This window comes from Dendropsophus ebraccatus, chromosome 15, assembly GCF_027789765.1.
Source record: "Dendropsophus ebraccatus isolate aDenEbr1 chromosome 15, aDenEbr1.pat, whole genome shotgun sequence".
NCBI lineage: Eukaryota > Metazoa > Chordata > Amphibia > Anura > Hylidae > Dendropsophus > Dendropsophus ebraccatus.
In genome coordinates this window covers 62,863,613-62,880,640 of record NC_091468.1, presented here as the reverse complement: position 1 = coordinate 62,880,640, position 17,028 = coordinate 62,863,613, and the positions used below count along the sequence as shown (strand labels likewise).

General features: G+C 46.4%; 1 protein-coding gene across 1 annotated transcript in view; it reads left to right on the top strand.

The window, feature by feature from the left end:
- The first annotated feature begins 232 nt into the window (after positions 1-232).
- Positions 233-17,028, top strand: part of CNKSR3 (CNKSR family member 3) — a 66,554-nt gene continuing 49,758 nt past the window's right edge. The window contains exon 1 of the mRNA XM_069955379.1: positions 233-488. Coding sequence (XP_069811480.1) covers positions 437-488 — 52 coding nt within the window. The 5' untranslated portion in view covers positions 233-436. The remainder of the gene's footprint in view (positions 489-17,028) is intronic.

Here is a 17,028-nt window from a genome sequence, read left to right as displayed (position 1 = left end):
GCCATTGTTCACACGGAGGAATGCGCTAACAATGCGCAGAGAACAATGGCCGCGGCCGGGCCGCTGTTTGGGGAGATGTGAGGACATTCCTATGTTTGCCGTGTGGGAGGCGCAGCGTGTGAACACAGGAGGCAATGCTGGGAAAGGACGGAGATCCGCCCGGGGGAGGGAGCGGGTGACAATGGGAGGAGGCCGGGGGAGGGCGCCCATGTGACGGGGAGGAGGAGGAGGAGGCCGCTCCGGGACTAGGAGGGAACAGACAGCAGCAGCTCCTCAGTGTCCGGGAGCCGGGGACCGGCCATGTCTGTCACCGAGCTGCGGCCGGGGCTCCGCTATGGGAACTAATTCACACTGGATGTAAGAAACCGCAGGAGGCTGCCAGCACTGCTCACCCGGGGACACTGCGTTACCGGAGCGGGATCTGTACGGACACACCATGGAACCTGTCACCAAGTGGACGCCGGGACAAGTGGTGGAGTGGATGAGGGGTGAGTACTGTGCCGGCCTGCGGGGGGCAGTGCTGGGCGGCGGGGGACGCGGGAGGAGTAGGGGCAACACCAGTCAGGGGCAGGAATAGGGTCTGTGCTACAAAGGGGCAATTGTAATGCGGGGTAGTAATAATGGGGCAATAATGGTGGTGAGAAGTAATAATGGGGCAGTAGTAGTGCAGGGCAGTGATAGTGGGGGCAGTAGTAGTGCAGGGCAGTGATAGTGGGGGCAGTAGTAGAGCAGGGCAGTGATAGTGGGGGCAGTAGTAATGCAGGGCAGTGATATTGAGGGCAGTAGTAGTGCAGGGCAGTGATAGTGGGGGCAGTAGTAGTGCAGGGCAGTGATAGTGGGGGCAGTAGTAGTGCAGGGCAGTGATAGTGGGGGCAGTGATAGTGGGGGCAGTAGTAGTGCAGGGCAGTGATAGTGGGGGCAGTGATAGTGGGGGCAGTAGTAGTGCAGGGCAAGGATACAGGGGGCAGTAGTAGTGGAGGGCAGTGATAGTGGGGGCAGTAGTAGTGCAGGGCAGTGATAGTGGGGGCAGCAGTAGTGCAGGGCAAGGATACAGGGGACAGTAGTAGTGCAGGGCAGTGATAGTGGGGGCAGTAGTAGTGCAGGGCAGTGATAGTGGGGGCAGTAGTAGTGCAGGGCAGTGATATTGGGGGCAGTAGTAGTGCAGGGCAGTGATAGTGGGGGCAGTAGTAGTGCAGGGCAATGATAGTGGGGGCAGTAGTAGTGCAGGGCAATGATAGTGGGGGCAGTAGTAGTGCAGGGCAGTGATAGTGGGGGCAGTAGTAGTGCAGGGCAGTGATATTGGGGGCAGTAGTAGTGCAGGGCAGTGATAGTGGGGGCAGTAGTAGTGCAGGGCAGTGATAGTGGGGGCAGTAGTAGTGCAGGGCAGTGATAGTGAGGGCAGTAGTAGTGCAGGGCAGTGATAGTGGGGGCAGTAGTAGTGCAGGGTAAGGATATAGGGGGCAGTAGTAGTGGGGGCAGTGATAGTGGGGGCAGTAGTAGTGCAGGGCAGTGATAGTGAGGGCAGTAGTAGTGCAGGGCAGTGATAGTGGGGGCAGTAGTAGTGCAGGGTAGTGATAGTGGGGGCAGTAGTAGTGCAGGGCAGTGATAGTGGGGGCAGTAGTAGTGCAGGGCAGTGATAGTGGGGGCAGTAGTAGTGCAGGGCAGTGATATTGAGGGCAGTAGTAGTGCAGGGCAGTGATAGTGGGGGCAGTAGTAGTGCAGGGCAGTGATAGTGGGGGCAGTAGTAGTGCAGGGCAGTGATATTGAGGGCAGTAGTAGTGCAGGGCAGTGATAGTGGGGGCAGTAGTAGTGGGGGCAGTGATAGTGGGGGCAGTAGTAGTGCAGGGTAAGGATATAGGGGGCAGTGGTAATGGTGGGGGCTTTCTCACAGGACTCTTTAGTTCACAGCTGACTTACTCTCATAGTCTGGTGGGATCCGGGGTCGCCCCCTCTGATCTCTTCTTCATGTCTCAGTGAACTCTTTCATCCTCCGGAGACCTCATTGACCTCCTGTTAAAGTCAGCTCAGTCCCTCCCAGGAATTACCCCGGGCCATGAGGGGCAGCTAGTACCAGGGATTAACCATTACCAGTCCGGTGGGCAGCCAGGCCTGGCATGTTACCGGCTCTCCGGGCAGGAACAGATGGGACGGTCCTGGCTGCACAGAGAGTCACCCTGACATGACCAGAACAAAAAACATTCTACAAAATATGGACTTCTCCTCTAATAACCCAGATGGCACAGGGAAGAGCTCCTAGTAGTGTGCCAGCTCCTCCCATGCCAGCTGCGAGATCCCTGTGTGTACATGCGGCGGCTTGTAGTTTCTTCTCACTTTTGTGTTGTCTCTGCCATCGCTTGCTTTGTGCATTGTGAAGAGGCTGAGCCTCAATGGTCTGTACTATCCATTGTTACTGGCAGTGATGGCAGCTGAGCTGCTGGGATGGATAACGTCCATTGTAGAAAACTTCAGAACTTATGGGACATGGAGAAGTGTGGACCGGGACCGGCGCGTCTATGGCCAGGTCCGGCCCTATGTCTGAGATTATTATAGCATTGTCATACATATTATTTGTATACATATTGGGTAAGGCTGTATTTACATTGGCCTTATGGTTCTGCTAATCCCGCGGTCCCTGTTATCTCCCAGGATCTATTGCTAAAAGGATCCCTCATCCAGTAAATACCGAACCAGTTACACCAGTATTGTTATCTGTTATCAGCCATGTAGGCCGAGCAGCGTGCACCATTATATACGCTAAAGAATTGGGCTAATATCCATCCCTATAGGCACTTTGGTTGCGTCACGCAAAGGATGAAATGTGGCACTACAACATTGTCAGCAATGTCCTCAATGTGCGACTTTTTTTAAATAGCTTTAAAGTCAACTGGTGTCAGAAGTTTATACAGATTTGTAATTTACTTCTATTTAAAAATCTCCAGTCGTCCAGTACTTATCAGCCGCTTTATGTCCTGCAGGAAGCGGTGTATTCTTTCCAGTCTGACACAGTGCTGCCACCTCTGTCCATGTCAGGGACTGTCCAGAGCAGCAGCAAATCCCTATAGGAAACCTCTCCTGCTCTGGACAGTTCCTGACATGGACACAGGTGGCAGAAGAGAACACTGTGTCAGACGAGAGAATACACCACTTCCTGTATGACATGCAGCAGCTGATAAGTACTGGAAGTCTGGAGATTTTTAAATAAAGTAAATAACAGATCTATTTAACTTTATTTGAAAGAAAAAAATTGACGGAGTTTTCGGTGTGTTTGGGTGAATCGTGTTTAGAGGGTCCTTGCGCTTTAGCAGTGAATGATGTCATTGCGCAGGAGGTGCCGGGAGCCCATAGGACGTCTCAGGTCTGGACTGGCAGCAGAAAGCAGAGCTGGAAAGTGTTCAGGCAGCCGTGTTCACACCAGAGAGTCCTCAGATGACTAGATTACAGGCTAATCCTCTACAGACTGCTAAACCATGTGGGAACTTCTCAGGTTCCTCTCCCACTTACAGGGCAGACATGACAGCTGTCAGTACATGCCGGGCAGCTGGACCTACATCCAGTGTATATACTGATACTACAGGGCACAATAACTATCCTGGTATATTATCTATACATCATGGGACTTATTCTTTATAGCTCCAGTGCACATGGCGTATATATTGCTTTTACTGGAAGGGACACTGAGGGGGTTTCTTATGGTTTTGTACTGAGTTGTTTGCTATAATCCATCTATATCTCATAGGGGGAATATGTAGTACACAGAAAGCCTATAGAGGCATATTACAGACCCATGCACAGCTGTATATAGGTATATAGGTGTGTGCCCAGGGAATAGCTGCATGTCTGAGACTCTGAATATGAATATATATATATATATATATATATATGTGTTGCAGTGAAATGATAGAATCAGGGGTTTGATGAAATCCCGGAAAATGATGAAATGACCGCGCTGTTCCATTATTTCCCTAGGGATTACATCAAATCACTGACCCCTTTCAGGGAAATGATGGAAATGAACTCTATCATTTCCCCTGCAACATAGAATTTGCTTACCGTATTATTATTATTATTTATTTATAGCCTCTCTGCTCCCCCGGCCTGTCCGCTGTGCTCCCCGTCCACCTCCGCCACCTCTCTGCTCCCCGTTCCCCTCATTTCCCCTGCTACATGTCTCTTGCTCTCCCACCGACATGCCTCCTGCTCCCCCAGCCTGTCCATTCTGCTCCCCGTCCGCCCCAACACCGTATGCCTACCGGAAGCTGTGCCACTCTGCTCCCCGTCTGCTGCCGGTTGCGTCCGCCCCGCAGCCATACGCCTGCCGGGAGGCGTGCCACTCTGCTCCCCCGTCCGCCCCGCCGCCATATGCCTGCCGGGAGGTGTGCCGCTCTGCTCCCCCGTTCGCCTTCACCGCCGTATGCCTTCTGTGGAGGCGTGCCGCTCTGCTCCTCCGATCGCCTCCGCCGCCAAACATAGAGCTGGGTGACTCCTCGATCGTTCATTCCATCAGTCAGGCATTTGATCAAATCCCCAGGGAAATGATGGAACGGCGCGGTCATTTCACTGCATGATTCTACGATTCTATCATTTCACTGCAACATATATATATATATATATATATATATATATATATGTTATAGCCAGTCTTCTCTCCATTCTCACGTCCACCACCAGTGCTCTGAATGGCTCCTGTTTTGCAGGATTTCTTGCGCTGCCTGATTATATTAATGTCCTCTAACTTAAATGGGTTCTATGCTGTACTTATTGTGGGACGTTGGCCCAGATCTACCAATGATTCTCTTTGGCTGTCCCGGCATGATGGGAATTGTAGTTTTGAAACAGCTGGAGGGCCGAAGGTTCCCCATCCCTGACCTATATACATGAAGGCCTGGCTCCACCAAGGGTCACTGTATAAAGAGGGTTAGGCTGCTGCCAGACTTCTCTGCTTCTCTAACCCTTCTCTTCCCTGACATCATTTGTTGGAGGGGCAGGAGGTGTATACGTTCTCAGAAACATCCCAGTCAGACTGATGCATCAAATAAACCATCTGCAACCAATCTGCAATGTGTGAACATACTTGTCCCATAGTGGAGGGACAATGGCGTCCAGCTCTCCATTCACTATACTGCCCTTATCTACTGTATAAGCACCAACCTTCCCCGGCTATTCTTGGAACTTTCACAGCTGACCTAAAGTCTACAAACAAAAAAGTCATTGTTCTTTTTGGGACCATTCTCAGAGGACTATTTAAATGTCATCCAAGAAAAACCGGGACCGTGATGGTTTCTAAATCCGCTACAATGTAAATTACCCCGGCTGTTCTATGCGTCACAATGTAATCTTTATACACTGTAACGTCCAGCAATGAGATACTACTCCATGCAGTGCTGGGCCCTCATCTATGAATATAGACCTCTCTTATTTTCTCTGTTTCGGGACTTGAATCAAGTTCTTATTTTTTTTATAAATAGTCAAATCTTGTGATTGTCGCCACTTGTTTGTATACAAGAAAGAAGAACTAGAAGTTGCTGGTGTCTGCAGTAACACGGGAAAGCAGTAACCATACAAGAAGCCATTGCTTCACTTTCTGTAAACCTATTAGAAGTTGTTCTATATATATATATATATATATATATATATATATATATATATATATATATATATATATATATATATTCTATGTGTTGCTTTTAAATGGGATAAAAAGTCTTTCAAGTCAACTGGTGTCAGAAAGTTATACACATTTGTAATTTACTTCTATTTAAAAAGTCTTCCGGTACTTATCAGCTGCTGTATGTCCTGCAGGAAGTGGTGTATTCTCTCAAGTCTGACACAGTGCTCTCTGCTGCCACCTCTGTCTATGTCAGGAACTGTCCAGAGCAGGAAAGGTTTTCTATGAGGATTTGCTGCTGCTCTGGGCAGTTCCTGACATGGACAGAGGTGGCAGCAGAGAGCACTGTGTCAGACTGGAAAGAAAACACTACTTCCTGCAGGACATACAGCAGCTAATATGTACTGGAAGACTGGAGATTTTTTAAATAGAAGTAAATTACAAATGTGTATAACTTTCTGACAAACTTTTTTGCCAGATTTAAAAGGTAACTGGTCCAATCTTCCAGTACTTATCAGTTGCTGTATGTCCTGCAGGAAGTGGTGTAGTCTTTCCAGTCTGACACAGTGCTCTCTGCTGCCACCTCTGTCCATGTCAGGAACTGTCCAGAGTAGAAAAGGTATTGTATGGGGATTTGCTGCTGCTCTGGACAGTTCCTGACATGGACAGAGGTGTCAGCAGAGAGCACTTTGTCAGACTGGAAAGAAAACACCACTTCCTGCAGGACATACAGCAGCTGATAAGTACTGGAAGACTGGAGATTTTTAAATAGAAGTAGACTACAAATCTGTATAACTTTCTGACACCAGTTGATTGGAAAGAAAAAAGAAGCTGAAGTACCAGCTACAGAAGACCCACCTGTAGCTTTGTCATACAGCCAGTCCCATTGCCTGTTCTGTTTACATTCAGCCGTTTTCTTGCAGGATAATACATTGCGCCGTCACAGACCCCCCCCCCCCCCCCAAGTCTGCCGCCTATATTCACCCTAATAATTGTATTATTGCCCTCTTACCGCTGCCATATGTAGGCGATTGACCTTTAAAGTGTCAAAAATGAACTTTTCAATCACATGGGAAGAGTTAGGACTAAACGGTACAGGAGCCCGGCCGGGCCAGGCGCTGCGGGAGCCTTGGAAACATTTACAGACTGCTTGACCTGACTTCAGGGGTCCAAAAATAAGCCTTTAGCTCAGGCTGTAGGAATTTGTCAGCCATTGCTGCTGCAGACAGTCTTCTCTATATATTTACTGCATTGTGAATAGTGTCAGGGACCTTTCCTTTAACCTTGTGCTCCTGGAAATGATAGGTATTCATTGTGGAACATAGCTGGGAGATGGCGCTGACAACACAGACAAGGCAGCTTCTAGTCGACCAGCCAGTTCTGCATACTGTAATGGTAATTTGGAGGTTTTCTGGTGGCCCCCATAGGTTCACATTACAGCGTCACGCTTTACTGTGCGCCGTAGGAAAGGCTCCATGTGACGCTTCTCAGGAATGCATCTGGTTCACCTATGATCTTACTTCTCACCGGGACATCTGGTCTGAATCTTTCGGGCTGTGTTGCAATAAATGTGCAGAAAATTCTATGGATGACATTAGTTACTGGTCCTATCATATTGCAAGGGGGGGGGGCATTGTGATGGAGGCGGCTGAATATGGAATAAAGTATAGGGTGTATGTGCTCAATGCATCAAGACCCTCTCAGAGAAGGCAAGCAGTTTTAGGCTATGTTCATACTATGTAAACAACGGCCGTTATTTGCGCAATGGTCGTTTGTATGAAATACTGTTGTTGTTTTTACGTAGTGTAAACCTACCCTTACAGCTATTTCTTCCAGCATTGACACGTCCCTAGTTGTAGTATTGATGTATTGGAAGTTAGACAGATTTGGTGTTCACACAACGGCCGGGATCCCTAGCGGCGGCACAAACTTACATGTCAGTTTTCTGCGGCTGCAAACCATGGAGCGAGCGGCTCCGGCCGCACGCTTCATTGTGTTCAGTGGGGGGATTTTTAAATAGAAGTAAATTACAGATCTATATAACTTTCTGACACCAATTTATTTGTAAGAAATTTCATTTTGCGGAGTTTACCTTTTTAAAAACTGCTATTTTGCTGTTACCTGATGAAGTTTCTGTGACAGTGTGGTATTTGATCGGTGGTATTTGTGGTATCGGTGTGCGCTGTCACTTACCTCTATCCTGGTGTCTACTACAAAGCTTTCTGCCTAATTGAAGGCTGCATGCTGTGCTATTACACATGCTGAGCAGTTGTCTTCGGGCAGTGTTTCTCACGGGTACAATAAAAGGAAAGGCCGTGACCTTCTTATTCCATAAGTTGTTTCTCGATCACATGCCGTCCTGGATGAGACTCAGAAGGACCCTATCACCTCCCGTAAATCCGTACTGTGCAGACAGGTCATCTGTTGTGCATGTGTGCCGAGAGGTTTTGTTTTGCAGGCTTACTGTATATTATGTAGTTTAGATAGTTTTGGCTATATGGATTGTGTAAGTGAGGTTTTACAGCAAAGCAAGGACTGTATTTTATATGCTGCGACGGTGCTTTATAACTGGTTAAAGAATGTGCCGAGTCTGGAAAACACATTAGGCTCCATTTACATGCTCAGTAGTTTTTTCAGTGCCGTATCAAACATGGTGTAAAGTGAAACTGGCTCTGTTGCCCCTAGCAACCAATCAGATTCCACTTTTCTTTCCTCACAGGCTCTTTGGAAAATGAAAGGTGGAATCTGATTGGTTGCTAGGGGCAACTGAGCCAGTTTCACTTTACACCATGTTTGATAAATCTCCCCTATGGTGTCTATATCATCTGTAATCTTCATCCACAATCTCCCAAAACTTTATCGGTTTTGCTTCTATATTGTATTCTTGTTTCGTATTTTTTACGAATCAGCAAAAAAGGGGAAGATGGTCGAAAAAGACCTTATTTACACGTTGCGTAAATTTGTTCCTAGTTGCGGATGGACAATTATGGACAAATCTAGGGCCCATTGATTTCTATTGGGCTATTCACACGATCCGCAGTTTTGCGGCTCTGCAATCTGTTCTGCGGATATATATATCTATATATTACTATATCACTGTGTATCTTATAGAACAGTGGCTGAAGGTGTGAGAAAACCAGTGATATAGTGACTGTACAGTAATAATTGTGTAAGCCCCTATAAAACCTATAGAAATGACTGCCGATGTTACACCTAATAAAGCCTGGTGATTCACCCAATAGAGTAATATAGAATGAGCGCCATTGTTATGTCATTATTATAGACCGGCATGAACTTGTCGGAGAGCGGCAGCCGCTGCCAAGTGTCGCTCGTCTCTCACATAGAAGCAAATTAGTTTTAATGAATTTAAATAAATGCAAAATGAGGAACACCTGTGGGAGCTGTCATCTATACAGCGTCACCTAGGAACGTCCGCGGACGCTGCACACACACACACGGCCTCCGTGCTAAGACAAAGCACTGGTGTACAGCTAGGGTTCTCTTACATGTACAGATAAATAGCTTAAAGGGTTTATCCAGCGCTACAAAAACATGGCCACTTTCCCTCTACTGTTGTCTCCAGTTTGGGTGGGGTTTTGAAACTCAGTTCCATTGAAGTAAATGGAGCTTAATTGCAAACTGCACCTGAACTGGAGACAACAGTAGGGGGAAAAGCGGCCATGTTTTTGTAGCACTGGATAACCCCTTTAAGCGCTAGCTTAGCAAACGTCAAGCGATTATTTTGTTCTTTTAAATTATAGGCGGTTAGATGGAAGGATAAATCACTATGAAAAGTTGTAATTGCTTTTGTATTTATATACTGTGAACGACGAGTGCTTACACTGATAGACTTGAGAAGGATTGATGATAAGTTTGGGATCGGTTCAAAAGATGCGATCAACGACTTACAAACGATTTGACCGCTGTTGCGTTTACACCTGAAGAATATCACATACTTTCGAATTAACGTTTTTTGCACGATAATTGGCTCGTGTAAAACGTAACAACGAGGTGACTTTCCGTTTTTCGATTGCATACGAGCGATGTTGCCAACTAATTAAAATCATTCATCATACTAGATGGGAGGATAGTCGTTAGTTATGATGGTAATTATGATCGTATTTGCGATCATTTGTATACTGTATATGAACAATCGTAATAACGAATGATGTGACAGATTTGCGAACGATTTGGTCAGCTTGCAGCGTTCGGCATCTAGTCACATTGGGCCAGTTCACACTGAGCACATGGTTTTCCAGGCGTTCCTTAGGCTGTATCCACCCGCTGCACGGAGCTGGCAGACAGCGGGAGTCAGATGCCGAGATTTCTGATTCATACGAACCAGAAATACGGCAAATTCGCTCATCTCTATCAGAATCAATAACTAGTTTTATCTCAGGATACAATAGTTTCTACATACAACGGTCGGCCTTGAACCAATTCTTATTGTACCTTGAGGGAGCGCTGTATATACAGTTATGGACAACTCCTCTATTCTTCCTCGGCAGCCTCTATATACTTATATAGTATAGAAAATAATAATGTTATACTTACCTCCCCAAACTCCCTGGTGTCCTGCTCCCTGTTTCCCGCTCACTACAGCCGCCGCTCAAGCGTCTGATCCCGTCTCTGAAGTGATGAGCCGCTCAGCACTATCCCATCTCAGCCAGTGATTGGCTAAGCCACCTGTGACTTCAGAGACGGTATAAGAAATGTCAGCAGTGGCTGTAGTGAGCGGGGAACAGGGAGCATGACAAGGGGGAGCATGGAGAGGTAAGTATGACTTTATTATCTTCCATATACAGCAAGGGCTGCATGGACATCGAGCCATGTAATAGGTACTCACTTACACTCAAAATCAATATAATACAGCCCTAAGCCTATGTAACATATATCCTTATATATCTATATAACTTATATATCTATAACTTCCATCATAGAATGAAAGTTTTGCTGTTTCTTGTGTTGTTTTAGTTATATTCCTGTGTGGACGGTGCAGATTAGTCAGTGCAGCAGATGGCACATTAGTGACAGCTGATTTACAGTCCTGCCCTGTTGTTATAACTAGTATGTGTTAACTCAGCTAACTCCTAATCCTGGAACAATTCTGCTGGGGAGCAGTCACTTGTGAGAATGGACGGGTTCACAGGCCGGAGATTTACTACAGGTTTAGGCCGCTCACACACTTTTTTGGCTGGAAGGGATTTGTACAATGTGAGGGTAGTCAGTTTCTCTCTTTTTTTTCCCACTGGAGTTCCCCTTTAAGATGTACATTAGATACAGCTTTTTTTTTTTTTTTGTGATTACCAATAAATGATTTTTTGGTCAACTCAAAATATGCGATCAATGACATACGAATAAATCTTTGTTAGTTGTTTGATTGTTGCCGGCATACACATGGAAAGAATATTGATTAATGGTCGGTTTACACGGAGCGATAATTTGCTTAATCAATCGTTTATCGATTTTAAAGCAATGAAAGTGAAAGATTGTTGAAAAATTTGTTATTGCAATAATCGCTTTGTGTAATAGAGCCTTTAGGTTACTATTACACGGAACGATAATCGGCCGAATCGCCCCTATCCGGCCGATTATTGTTCCGTGTAATAAACACAACGATCAGCAGATGATCGTTGTCATCAGCCGATCGTTGATATCGTTGACCTATAATTGTCGGCCACCGACCGTGTACTGGTACATGTAATAACGGTGCGCAGCCGGCGGCTGACGATTAGCAAAGTAAATACATTACCTAACCATGGTCCAGGGCTCCTCCTGCTCTGTGCTTCTCCCGCCGCGGCCAGTGAAGACAGTTAAGACAGGTCGCTCTGAAGCTGCAGCGCGTGGGACCCGGGGAGAAGCACAGAGCAGGAGGAGCCCTGGGCCATGGATAGGTAATGTATGCCAGTTTAGCATCGGTAACGATGTCCATGCAGCCTTGTTAAACAAGGCCGTGTACTTGGCCGTTTAATAGGCCCTGTAAACGAGCGCCGATCTAGCAGATCAGTGCTCGTTTACAGTTAATATCGGGTCCCCATCGGCCCGTCTAATATTACCCTAATGCTGGGTTTACATTAGGGCTGGGCGATATAAACGATATGCCAAAATATCGTCATCAATTCGGTTGACGATATAGATTTTTGGCATATCGTCATATCGCGATATACCACGGAGCGGTAGTGAATAAGCTTCTCACTTACCGCTCCGTGGTACCGCGCTGCAGGGCCTTCTGTTCACGCATAGTCAGAGCGCTAGCGCGCTGATGCGTGTGACGTCAGGTCTCCCAGTGCATGCTGGGAAGAAGACGCGGCCCGTCTCGCCTCACGGACTCCATCAGCCAGCCCTGCAGGAAAGGTAAGTAGCAGAGGGGTCGGGGGCGGCAGATGGCTTGGCATGGGGCTGATGATGGCCCTGGCTGGGGGGACATGATGGCTGGCACATGAAATGGCTGGAAAACTGAGAGGGGAGATGACTGGCACTGGGGGGGGGCTGATGACTGGCACTGGGGGGGGGGGGGGCTGATGACTGGCACTGGGGGGGGGGGCTGATGACTGGCACTGGGGGGGGGGCTGATGACTGGCACTGGGGGGGGGGCTGATGACTGGCACTGGGGGGGGCTGATGACTGGCACTGGGGGGGGGGGCTGATGACTGGCACTGGGGGGGGGGCTGATGACTGGCACTGGGGGGGGGCTGATGACTGGCAACGGGGGGCTGATGACTGGCAAGGCGGGTGATGACTGGCACAGGGTGGACTGATGGCACAGGGGAAGGCTGATGACTGGCAAGGGGGGCTGATGACTGGCAAGTCGGGTGATAACTGGCACAAGGGAGGGCTGATGACTGGCACAGGGTGGGCTGATGGCACAGGGGAAGGCTGATGACTGGCAAGGGGGGTGATAACTGGCACAAAGGGGGCTGAAGGCATAAGGGAGGGCTGATCACTGGCACAGGGGAAGGCTGATGACTGGCAAGGGGGGGGGTGAGTATACACACAAAAAAAAATTTATATATCGTGATATATCGTTATATCGTGCATGCATCAAATTATATCGTGATATAAATTTTAGGCCATATCGCCCAGCCCTAGTTTACATGTAGCGATAAATGGCCCGATCGTACGATGAAAGATTTTAAAGTTACGATTTTTTTTTTATAACGATCAGCGTTTAGATGATATATCGTACGTAAAAATCGTTTTGCGATCGTTTAAGCCTATCACGCACATAGGTAAAATCGGTGAACGACTGTTTACACGGAACAATCTGCGATTTTTTTTGCGAACGACCAACGACGATTTGAGAACATGTTCAAAGATCTAAGTGAACGATTTCTCGCTCGTCGCTTGATCGTTCGCTGCGTTTACATGTACGATTATCGTTCGAATTCGATTGTTATCGTGCATAATCGTTCCGTGTAAACGTAGCATTAGTCTCCTCTATGTAGACTGATCACAGCAAGGCACCTAGAGGAAGCTGTATGACAGTAACACCATGACGCTATATGCACAGCTGGACGCCTCCTGTGCACACGGTATGGATGATGTGCTGGCCTGTCCCCTAGTGCAGCGTGTGCATTTCCTCTCCATAAATATGGCCGAGTCTGGAAACAACTGCAGCCTGGACTGGCATTGTGGTCTGACACCATCTCTTCACACAGTCACTGACCTGCTGTTTTGTTCTGGCATAATGGTCACCTTTGGAGTCCTGCCCACTTCTGCAATCCCAGACCCCAGATTTTCCAGTGTCATTAAAGGGTCCCTGTCGCTTTAAAAACTTTTCACATATGCTAGAGATGGTCTCTATAGACCAGAGATAGGGAACCTTGGCTCTCCAGCTGTTGCAAAACTACAACTCCCATCATGCCTGGACAGCCAAAGCTAAACTGTGCAAATCTTCCCATTATAATTTTTTCTGTTGGTTCCACTTCTGCTTTTAGCTACAAATACTGACCAAAATACTGACAGAAACACTGGCCAAAATACTGTGTGTGTGAAAATAGCCTAAGGGCCCTTTTACACGGAAAGATTATCTGACAGATTATCTGCCAAAGATTTGAAGCCAAAACCTGGAATGGATTTGAAAAGAGGAGAGATCTTAGGCTTTCCTTTATTACCTGATCTCTGTTTATAGTCCATTCCTGGCTTTGGCTTCAAATCTTTGGCAGATAATCTGTCAGATAATCTTTCCGTGTAAAAGGGCCCTTACACACTGTGGGAAAAATGTTGATGGAAATCTGCAGTTAAATAGAACTGAAATTCTATGCAGGTGTGCCCTGTTTACATGTGGTTAGACTATGCATACGTGTTCTCTGTGAAAGTGCCCTTAGGCCTCTTTCGCACAGTCTTTGGCTATGTTCACACACCGTCAAAGTGACGGACGTGTTTATTGGCAGCAGTCCAATATAAACGGTCGTCATTTCAACGGTGTGTTAACATAGCCTTTATTATCCCCCCAATGGTGTTTTTTGTTGTATTCTTTTAGTGGCTTTTTCCCCATTACAGTATATATACCCTATCTATCTATCTATCTATCTATCTATCTATCTATCTATCTCCTATCTATCTATCTATCTATCTATCTATCTATCTATCTATCTTCTATCTATCTATCTATCTATCTATCTATCTATCTATCTTCTATCTATCTATCTATCTATCTATCTATTATCTATCTATTATCTATCAATTATCTATCTATCTATTATCTATCAATTATCTATCTATCTATTATCTATCAATTATCTATCTATCTATTATCTATCAATTATCTATCTATCTATTATCTATCAATTATCTATCTATCTATTATCTATCAATTATCTATCTATCTATTATCTATCAATTATCTATCTATCTATTATCTATCAATTATCTATCTATCTATTATCTATCAATTATCTATCTATCTATTATCTATCAATTATCTATCTATCTATTGACTTTGAAGCTGTATGTGCGGCGCTGTGTCTGATACACAGAAAGTAGGAGCTGAAATCCTTCCTCCATCACTGCGGCCATCAATATTGTAGTCACCAAACACCAAACAAGAATGTAAATGGTGAGGGGTCATATCTCCGGGACCACCACCACTGCAGATAGTGGGAGGCCAGGGGAGAAGTGCTGAACACATGTCTATCAGGACTAATGGGAGATGACTGTAGAATCCTAGGACGTGGGGTGTGTATGGAAGCTGTGTATGCTTTGTAGTGCGGCACACGGCGGAGGAGGCCATCCTCATACAACAACTGTGTAAACACGCTCACTGTTTGCTTTCTGCCTCAGAATGTAGTGTAAATTTAATTAGCCTGATGGTGCTAGTTGCCATGGTATACTGCGGCGACAATGGCGCCTGCTTCTCAATTATATATTACATTACCTGTCCATGTCCAAGGGGCACAACGTCAAGTCGCTCACTCCTAAGGGCTGCAATAACACTAAGAGAAGTATTTACTCCTGAGACAGTGTATACTGCCCAACAGTGCGAGCCTGATAGTATACCGCCCAACAGTGCCAGCCTGATAGTATACCTCACAACAGTGCCAGCCTAATAGTATACCGCCCAACAGTGCCAGCCTGATAGTATACCGCCCAACAGTGCCAGCCTGATAGTATACCGCCCAACAGTGCCAGCCTGATAGTATACCGCCCAACAGTGCCAGCCTGATAGTATACCTCACAACAGTGCCAGCCTAATAGTATACCGCCCAACAGTGCCAGCCTGATAGTATACCGCCCAACAGTGCCAGCCTGATAGTATACCGCCCAACAGTGCCAGCCTGATAGTATACCGCCCAACAGTGCCAGCCTGATAGTATAACGCCCAACAGTGCTAGCCTGGTAGTATACCTCACAACAGTGCCAGCCTGATAGTATACCGCCCAACAGTGCCAGCCTGATTGTATACCGCCCCACAGTGCCAGCCTGATAGTATACCGCCCCACAGTGCCAGCCTGATAGTATACCTCACAACAGTGCCAGACTGATAGTATACCGCCCAACAGTGCCAGCCTGGTACTATACCTCCCAACAGTGCCAGCCTGGTACTATACCTCCCAACAGTGCCAGCCTGATAGTATACCTCCCAACAGTGCCAGCCTGATATTATACCCCCCAACAGTGCCAGCTTGGTACTATACCTCCCAACAGTGCCAGCCTGATAGTATACCTCCCAACAGTGCCAGCCTGATAGTATACCCCCCAACAATGCCAGCCTGATAGTATACCCCCCAACAATGCCAGCCTGATAGTATACCCCCCAACAATGCCAGCCTGATAGTATACCGCCCAACAGTGCCAGCCTGATAGTATACCCCCTTAACAGTTCCAGCCTGATAGTATAGCCCCCAACAGTGCCAGCCTGATAGTATACCCCACCAACAGTGCCAGCCTGATAATATACCTCCAAACAGTGCCGGTCTAATAGTATACCTCCCAACAGTGCCAGCCTGATAATATACCTCCAAACAGTGCCAGTGAGGGCGTAGAAATAGGCATGGTAAGCCTGAGGGTATCAAGCCCTATCTCAGGTATGCATTTAGAGGATTGTTACTGATATCAGGGTATATATGTTATATATGAGTAGATATGGTATGTATGAATATATATGTTTTAAATGAGTTTATTAGAGGATTCTGTACAGTCTTCCTCCATATGGAAATAACCCTTTAGCTTTATTAAACATATTATTATATAATCCTTCAGCTGCCAGAATGGTGGAAGAAGCCGCATTACTAAGGACTGACAATAAAACGCAATGCTTCAGTGAATCACATCCTGAAAGCTTCTCAGGCAGGAGCGATGGTCAGGATTCTGCTGATACCAGGGAAATGTCACAGATCATATTGGCGGCTTTAGGGAAGGATGGGATCTCTTTTACACGTGATGTTACATCTGGTTTGAGGAATCCCTTTCCTTTCTGTCACTAATGGCATTTCTGCCTAATAAACCCATAAAGTTTTTTTTTTTTTTTTTTTGTGAATGATGGGTATGGATTTATTGAAGCAGAAAGTAGTGTCTTACTGGACTACACGTCCTGCCCGGGATCAGATGGGAATATAGCATGCTGTGCATTTATTGCTTATAGGTCAGATGGATCAATAATAGAACCGGGAGAACGTTGTAGGTGACGCCTCTTAGTAACTCCGACCGCCAAACATGGGGCAGGGCTTTATTTAAAATGTCACTGTCATTTAATTTTTTTTTACAGAAATCAGGTGATTTTAAGAAACTTTGTAATTGGGTTTATTAGCCGAAAAATGCATTTTTATCATGAAAAAGCAGTTTGAAGCTCTCCCCCGTTTTCATTGTTCTCTATGGAGAGGGGAGAGGTGGAGGGAGATAAGGCACCAAAACAGGACAACAAAGAGTTAATTTACAGCTACATCACTGGGCTATCTCCTCTGAAGTCAGCACTGACCTCTCTG